Source organism: Porites lutea, chromosome 2 (assembly GCF_958299795.1).
Source record: "Porites lutea chromosome 2, jaPorLute2.1, whole genome shotgun sequence".
Classification (NCBI taxonomy): Eukaryota; Metazoa; Cnidaria; class Anthozoa; order Scleractinia; family Poritidae; genus Porites; species Porites lutea.
In genome coordinates this window covers 21,146,642-21,155,852 of record NC_133202.1, presented here as the reverse complement: position 1 = coordinate 21,155,852, position 9,211 = coordinate 21,146,642, and the positions used below count along the sequence as shown (strand labels likewise).

At 39.4% G+C, this 9,211-nt stretch overlaps 1 protein-coding gene across 1 annotated transcript in view; it reads right to left on the bottom strand.

The window, feature by feature from the left end:
- Window positions 1-3,257: 3,257 nt before the first annotated feature.
- LOC140928001 (arylsulfatase B-like) overlaps window positions 3,258-9,211 on the bottom strand; it is a 13,167-nt gene continuing 7,213 nt past the window's right edge. Inside the window, exons 5-9 of the mRNA XM_073377714.1 lie at window positions 9,176-9,211; window positions 7,497-7,666; window positions 6,153-6,411; window positions 4,709-4,943; window positions 3,258-4,024 (exon numbers count right to left, since the gene is read on the bottom strand). The exon at window positions 9,176-9,211 is cut by the window's right edge and continues 135 nt beyond it. Of these exons, the coding sequence (XP_073233815.1) occupies window positions 3,426-4,024; window positions 4,709-4,943; window positions 6,153-6,411; window positions 7,497-7,666; window positions 9,176-9,211 (1,299 nt within the window). The 3' untranslated portion in view covers window positions 3,258-3,425. The remainder of the gene's footprint in view (window positions 4,025-4,708; window positions 4,944-6,152; window positions 6,412-7,496; window positions 7,667-9,175) is intronic.

The window sequence follows — 9,211 nt, the reverse complement described above, 5'->3', positions numbered from 1 at the left end:
CATCAATTATGCTCTTTTTAAAGCGGAAAACACAATCACTTTACATGTACGTCTTTTCCAGTTTGCCATCTGCTCCCTAAATTGGGAAATATACGCGAAGGCTCATCTAACATGATTGACATATGTATGGCCCTCGACCAATGCGTTTCCCCGCACACTGGTGTGCGGAGGTATTCAAAATACCGGGGTTTTCTGGCAGGCGGTATTTCAACCGCCTCGTCCCTACTCCCTTTTTTTGAAACACGGCTCCGCCGCCAAAACTTTAATCTCGCACCCACACAATACCGCCAGCTACGCAGGCTATGTTTAGAATGTCAAGGCTTATTTCTAAACTGTCTCGCGCGAAAATAATCGGAAGTTTCAAATTGCAGGTTTCTCTTTGATTGGCTGATTTAATTGGGATCAGCTAACGTGACAAAAGTGGGCGGCATTCGAAAAATCATGGTTCTCTGGCAGGCGGTATTTCTCGCGGCTTCGCCGCTCGTGACGGCTCAGCCGTCAAATCTCACTCGACTATATTACAACGGCTCCGCCGCCAAATCACACTCGACTACTACACAATACCGCCAGCTACGCAGGCTATACATTACCTATACGGGTATGTGCCGCCCAAAGGGGTCGTGATTTTGAAGCTCCTGATTTAGAACGGGGTATCCATTTCAGAGGCGTTTTCTAGAACGGGTATAATATTTCGAACGCACGAAAGCTCCACTTTGGCAAGCAGCCATTTGAAAGTGTTCAAAGACAGATTGCTTTTAAAAATATGGTTCAATGTGTGAACATGAAATAAAAAACGCAACCATAAGTGAGTTTAGCACCTTCCTTAAAATTAACAAATCTAGGGAACACTTTCTTTTACGGTTAATTCTTTTTTACCTTATTTACGGCTAACGATTAAAATTTTTTAATTTTTACGGCTATCGACTAAATTTTTGGCCGTTTTACGCCTTTTGGTTAACCCCACTGAGACACTCAAACTTGTATGTTTGAATTCGACTAAAACGAAAATATATTTCAGTCAAACCGTGATAGATTGTTTAATAAAAACGGTATAAATGACTCAAATTAGTCTTAAGTAGCGTCATTAATTTGGAAAAATTAGTATAACGTCAAAACAGTGAATGTTCTAGCGCGGATTCTTACCGGTTCGTAGGATAGGTTTGTCTTGAAATTTCAAGGTGTTCCAGAGAATCAATCTTAATGAAAGTTTCAGGCATAATATCATAGGTGACGAATTACTCCTTAATTTTGGCGCGAAATTTCAGCGTTAATTTGTAATTGACATTACAAAATTGCCATGGCAACCCTTCCTTACGCCTGAGTGTCAAGATGGCGACGAAGTTTTAAAATGCCGGGAATGAAGATGTCAGGGCACAAAAAGACGCTTTAGGAAACCTGAACACACAAGAGAACATCAAGAAGGATTCTAACAGGTATTTTGCCGAAAAAGTCTGAAAAATTCTAAACTTTATAAGCCAAATTTAAGGTCTAAACATTTGAGAGAGTGGAGTTCTCGATCGAAGCATGTCAAAAATCCAGGATTGCTAACGTAATTCGTCACCCATGATATTAGTAGGTAATCAAATGGTATACTCGGGAAATTAGGGAATAATTTCACTTGTATTTTGTCCAAATCCTAATAATTTTCCCCGCCTGAAGGCTCGGGAAATTATTAGGATTTGGACAAAACGCGCGTGAAATTATTCCCTAATTTCACTCGTCACTACCCTGCGAGCAAGCTCTCCTATTTGGGCGAGTTAAACGAGTCTCGCGAGAACGCGCGAGCGAGCCGGGTGGAAATGAAAATTTATGAGAGATGGTTGCAAGCTTTCCTTTCCTCGGCCCCTCGCTCGCACGTTCTCGCGAGGCTCGCTTCGCTTGCCCAAATAGGAAGAGCTTGCTCGCAGGCTAACTCGTCACCGTTTGATTACACATACTTATTACATGCATACATTATGAAGATTATCTGAAGAGATTCTAGAAAAATTCGTTCGGCTCGTTTCAGGGATATACAAAAAGCGCTAAAAGTCCAAATTTTGAATGAAGTTACACTAAGGCAGGTGGTGAGAAAACGGGTTAGTTTTTAAGATCGCAAGAACGAAAATATACCAAGATTTCCTAGCATCGAAATACGATATTAAGCAGCATTATGGCGCTACTTAAGAATAATTTGAGTCATTTATAACGTTTTTATTGAATAGTCTATCACGGCAATTGAAAATTTAAGGTTTGAAATATATTTTCGTTTTAATTTAGCCGAATTCAAACGTACAGAATTTTTTACTTCTTACGGAGGTTATTTGCTAAACACCAAACTTTAAGTTCCTAGTGCTGGAATTTCAGTAGCTGGCAGTCTAGATCGCGCAAAATTAGGCGTTTATCAGTTTCATAGCTTTTTGTTTATTGTTGTCATAGTAATATCGATTTTACTAAAACCTACATTTTGACAAATTTCAATCTATAGTCAATCATTGGTGAAAATTTTATAGCGATCAGACAAGGATAAAATCACTTTTAAAGCGATTGAAAAATATCGGTAAGGCCTCTGAAAAACTATATCGAAACACCTTAAGAGCCAATATGGATCCCTTCTGTTTTTTCTGCAAGCGCCACACAACACGATGACAACAGCAAAACAACCACAGCAGCAACTACCGCGAAGGATTAGCAGCAAGCAATAATTTATAAGCAATTAAAGCTAATTAAAGGCAAATCCAAACTTAAAAACAATCAATTTTTCAAAAAGCAATAACAACAACAACGTTAAAGCGCTATAAGTAAACAGGGAAGTAAACCATGACACAAGAAACCAAGTCAGACTAGAAATACGTTATCGCGGCAAAAACCTCGCAAAGCTGTAAAAAGTCAGTAGTAAAAATAAAAGAAAACAGGCCAAAAGGAAAAATAGTATTAAAAAACAAAGACTATAGACAGGAAAAAACGGTACAAAGAAACAGAAAACAGCGCCACCGGGAGTCGGACATAGTTCATCTGCATGTGCAAGCAACTCCTTGACCACGGCGCCACAGTGTCACACATGTTTTGATTACTTAATTTTGTTATATCAAAACCATTTTTCTCTGCCATAGACGCTTTTTGAAGCTGGTGTAGCTGACTTTATCATGAATTCAAATATACATTTGAGGAACTGATTAACTTAAGCGCCTATTTCAAAGCTATTTCGCATTTTTTCGGGTTCAATGGGCCGGTCGATGTAGATAATCGATCAAACTAGCTTTACTGAATTTGGTGGACAATTAGGAAATCAACAGAGGCCCACACTCGAAAGGATTGATATGAAGTTAGGAGCGTTTAATTAGCGAAAGAATAGATGAAATTTTAACATGTGTGATCTGTCAATGGAACCTCCTATTGTGGAGACCAGAATGTATTTCTAGTATGGACTGTGACGCAAGTTACACCTCTTATGAGATGTTTAGAACTTTGTGTAAAACATCATAAACATGTTTATCTCTCGCAGCTTGGATGTTGATTAAATCAGTTAAGTTTGTTTTGCTCCGCAAACAACAGTTTCTGACCTGTGAATCATCAAGTTGACCTTCAGTTTTGTTACTACAACAGTCTTCTGTTTTAAACTGGAGACTAGATGGATGTAACAATGAAGACAAGTTTAAAAAGTTAGTTGACATTTTGTTGTTATCAAAGGGATGGTGGCTATTACGTGTCACTTTTTGAAAAATACTTGAGGATTTTAAATCAGTGTATTTGATGCAACAACTGAGCAGGTGGCTGTCAGTTATATTTTCCTCATTTTTACTAATTTCTCGCTCAGATGCCACGTGAGAAGCTGTGGACTTTGTTTGATTGTTTTCACTCGGCTCATCAGCAAGTTTGTCATCCATCCAAGGTCTCCACACGCCTCCATGCAGAGCAGGATCAGCCCGCGGGTCTCTCGCGGGATACCAAACAGGTTTTGATTTGTCTTGATACTCAACGATCCTTTTGAGCAGTTTTCGTACTGTTTGAAGGTTACTTTCTGCAATATTGTGGTATTCGCATGGATCTGTTGTTAAATGAAATCAAACTCAAAGTGGTAAAAACTTTAAGTAGCCCCTGATTTCCAAGTGCAAAACCTTTCCTGGTTTTTTACTGGAAAAGAGAGAAGAAATCTTCGTTCCTAGGCTCACGTTTAAACATGGGTCTGTGGCAACTGTGAAATGGCTTAATGAATTGGTAGTTTCTTCTTGACTTGAGGTTTTATTACTTCGCATAGGCTTGATTTTCCTTTGTCCCACAAAACCGTTTTTTAGTGAACAAACATCATATAATGACATCCCAAAATTAACTCGGACTTCAGCATACAAGGACGCCACTGGTAGACTCTATCAGTCCACAAACGAGCTTTTTGAATATCACCCAGCCCATGATATGAATTATGCGTGAAAGATAGACCACAACACAGGAAAACATCCCCTACTGTCTACTCTTGTAACAGTAGTGTGGGTTGAAAGGAGGATGGAGGAGACAAGGCCAACGGCTTAATGTCCTCGCCCAATGACACGATTGTCTAAACTACAACAAGATCTTAAATCACAGCCACATTGCTGAAAGACACTGTACGGTAGACTGGTCGGGTTCTTAACCTACATCCGGCTTCTGCTCGGCAGGCTAGTGCTCTTCCATTTGAGTTAACCGGGCGGCGGTCATAGAATTGTTCTAAATAAACCATTAACGATTTTTTACTTACCTTTACTTATGTCAAATAAGCAGGGAGATACATCAGAATTACAGTCGGTTTTTTTATTTATCCCGCAGTCAATAATTGCACCAGGCAAAGTACTGGGTTGGTGTGGCAACTCACCCGTGACTTCATATCTGGGATGCCACGTAGTTTTGAACACCGCATCTTGTTTGACAACTAACTTGTATTGGTTAACACGAATGGCTGCAAATTTGCGAATGGGATCCACGTTGTGGAGAATCTGCAATGGTAAATCATCCTACTGACTATGGATATATCCACCACAATTCGCGTTTTAGTTCTAAGAATTTCACTCAGTTTAAAACGACAGAAAAGTACCACGTTTCGCTAACCCGTTTTCCTTTGAAAAACAAAGGATATACGTTTTCGTCTTTCCGTAAGTTGTTACTGAAGTGAAACCCAAAAACATCGAAGTGCTATAAGCGAGCATGAAAAGGCGTTCGTTCTAAAGAGAGTTGAGTTATTACTTTACTGTGTAATATTGGACACATCATCCTTACTATAACTGTAAAAGACAGTGTTATTTCAAATTACGACCAGCAGCTACGTCAGGGCTAACCGCTGCTAACCAGTTGCTTATCAACTTCAAGACTTGAAGAATTTCTGGATTTATTGCGTAGGGGTTTGTTATAACATGCTTCAATCTATACTGCTTTCCCGTTTCAGTCATTTTACATTGTATCTGATGTTCTTGCCTAGTGGTGAGTTCCCTTTTGCATAAGAAATTAACTTTTAATCAAAACGACCACGTCCCACAGCAAACTTGTCCAAGATGGTTGTGTGAAAGAAGAAAACTAATTCTAACACAAAAGGCTGGTAAGATACAGCGATTTTCGTATGACCTTGAAATGAAACGCACGAGCAAAACAGAAACAACAAACGAACAGAAATAGAACGATTTGATTGGTTTATCGAACGCGTGGTTTTTGGTTGGTTAAGCAAACGCTCGGGTAAAAGAAATTCATGCTCGAGAACTTTCTAGAAACCAATCGATACTTTGCTTTGACGTCATAATGCAACACGATTGGCCAATTGAACAATGCCTTCTACATATTAGGGTTTTCTCTGGTGGGAAAACGAAGAATCCATGTTTGAATCTTTTCATCCGTTGGCTAATAAACCAAATAACGACACTCTTACCGAAACCATTTTTCAAGGTCATACAAAAATCGCTCTTGCAGTTTGTTAGTCTTTGAATTTTGATTGATAGTATGTATTACTCTATTTAGTGTAACATCACAAAGTTCAAGTGTATTTATACAGTACCGTTATTTGACTGCTGATGGAGGCAGATAACAATATAACCCAGGAGTAACATTGCTTTGTAGCTCCTTTTTGTTTCTGATAAATACTTTCACGATCTATCTCATCCTCTTATTTTTTTTTATATATTCATATTATACTTGTGTGTGTGACGGAGAAAATTTACCACGCTTCGCGGTGACGGTGTACCGTGTGCAATAGTGTCCCACACATTCATCCCATCAATATTATTGCCAATAAGAGTTTGCACGTCTCCTCCAGCGAGGTGATAAAAGGTTGGTAGCCAGTCTGTGACGTCGATTAAGTCATAACTCACTCGGGGTTTGTTTGTAATCAAACTGCTGTAAACAAACCCAACTCCACGGACCCCTCCCTCCCATAAGTTGTCCTTGCCTCCCTTGAAGGGATAGTTGCAGCTTTCACTCCTTTGAGGAAAAAAAACAGTAATATACGTCAAAAACCCAACGTAATATAATGCGATGCATTTTCATTATCAATTTTCAATATTACAAATTGATAATGAAAATTCAGTATAGTTCAGTGACAAAGCATAGCAGATTTCGTAGATTATGCAATTCAACGGAATGTATTCCAAATGTATTCCTAATTTGTATTTGAGTTTTAGTTGCTAGCAAAAAAAAAATTTTGTTTCCCCGTTTCCTTTATTTAATGTCTTTGAATTTTGGGGATCGTTTGCAGCCTCGAACATGTCGAAGGCTTGAGGTTCCCTTAAATGAGCTTTGAAACTGATCGTACAATGGTTTAAGACCCCATGTGAATCACAAGTCAGAAAGAAAAAATATGTTCTCGCGATAATCACGAGTGGCTTTGTGTGGGTGGGTTAATGGAGGCCGTGGGAGGGGATTAATGGCTCTGAAAACGAACCAAACCCTCACGGGAATTTGCCAAACATTTGTCAAGTCGTTGTTCCCATCATGGTGGGGCAGGCGCGGCATTACAGGCCTACCCAAGGGTGGGGAAGTTTTCACTACTTAATTTCGTATTTTTTACGACTTTAACAAGGAAAATCTGACTATAGTAGTTCCATGCTTTTTTAAGACGTACTTCAATTCTCTTTCCAAAATCAGCACTCAATTGCAAGTGAGTTTCAGTAGTGAAATTTTTAAAACTTTATATATTCACTGCGTAGTCGTTATTTTCACCTTTTTAAGCAAGCATTTTTTTGTCTGGGGGGGGGGGGTAAAGCATTTTTTATGTCTTGAGGGCTATATAGTAGCTTTTGCATAACTTTGCTGGCCTCACCATGGGACTTGTGTAGCTTTCAGATGAACTAATTACAAATTCTCAGGGTGGTGGGCACATTTGCAAATAAGGGAGCCCTTAAAACCACCCCTTTTATTGTACTCTCTACCTTCGGTCCACAATCTTCCCCTGTTGTCAACTTCACACACGCATGCACTTGCCTGTGCCGCAAGCTTATGAGCTACTCTCGGCTATCAGCATAAAAATACGTTGTATTTGCAAGGTGGTTGTAAATCGGTGCACTAACCAATCAAATCCTGCAGGAGCACCTCCATTGTCTGTAGTAAACACGATCACAGAGTTGTTAAACATTCCAGCTTCTTTAAGAGCTTTCGTAATGTTTCCAACAGACTCGTCTAGTGAAGCAACCATGGCCGCATAAATTCCTCTATCTTTTGATTTGAAATAAGAAAATTTCTACCAGAAAGAGAGGAAGTATAATAGGCACCGAATTAACCTTTTTTGCGGTGAATCTAATTAACTCGCGGAGGAATACATTAACACCAATGAAGTTATAACCTTTTGTCTTTTCGCATACATTTCGATGCGTTTAGGCCTTCCGTCCACACTAATATGCTGAACCTGTTCATCCAAAACGCATCGATTTGAAAACGCTCTTGAAAGTGGATCAAAACGAAAACGCGTATTAAAACGTATCAACAACTCCGTTTGGTCACGATTTAATTTGAGCATGTTAACAGAAATCCATGAATCAATATCTTGAATACGACTATCACTTCTCCCTTTGGCAAGAAGAGCGTTTTCAATGGTTAAGTAATAACAATAAGAATAATAATATACACTGACTGAGCGCCTTTCTCTTGATGATCCAAAGCGCTTTACAATCAGTAAATACTTAGAATAACAAATATTCAAATACAACATAACAGGATTTCAAACCCCAACTGGCAGGAGGCAACCACTTGGCTATTTACAAGCGTGGCCGAGGATTTGAACTCGAGACGACCGAGAACAAATCTGGCAAGTGGCCAGGGCGGTTTCTCGAAAATCCCGGTAACTTTTCGGCCCGAAATCAAATAAAAACTGTTGAAACCTCTATCTTGCATGTAAACAACAACAGGTTTACGGGCCCGTTAATTATCCGGCTTTCGAGAAACGGAACCCAGAGCGGGATTCGAACCCGGGACCGCCGTATTGCGAGTCCGATGCGCTGACCACTCGGCCACGCTGCCTCCCGGGAAGGAGTCATGTAAATCTGACTATTGTCTGCACAACAGCGAAAACTATTGCCATTGTGTTTATGAATAATATCAGGTAGGGGAGAGGTGTAGAGAAGAAAATGCAATGAACCCAGCACAGATCCCTGGACAACTACATGATGAAGATAGCGCATTGACTATTGGTTGCCTTCAATTTTAACAAATTGCCTTCGCGTATCGCGTATCGTATCACCAAAGCCAAATCAAGTTTTCAAACAAGAGAGAATGATAAAGTGGTCAGCTGCGCATGTCAAAAGCCGCTAAGAGGTCTAATAGTGTCAGGATGACCGTTTCCTTTTTGTCCAACGCACAGATGATATCATTGTTTACTCAAACCAAAGCAGTTTCAATCAGTACTGTGATATTTTTTATAGCCGATTGAAATGGCTCACGCAAGTAGTTTTGATTAAGGTAGTCATTAACCTCAGCTACTACAATTTTTTCAATCGCTTCAAATTTCAAATTTAATTTAAAGGCAAACTAGTTCCTTCAAGCACCAATCTGAAAACGCAATATTTTATTTCCTACATTCTCCTTCCTTCTCCTGAACAATTCAGTTATTTCGCTCCTGCAATAAAGTTTACTTTTCCTCCATCACCACTACCATATTTTTATTGTTTTCCCTCCACTATGATTCAAGTTTCACTTATATTTGAACACTATCAATAGCATTGATAACTCACGAAAAGATCTAACTTTTACTTACATCCACAAGTCTCTTCGGTGCTTGTAATGGATCTTG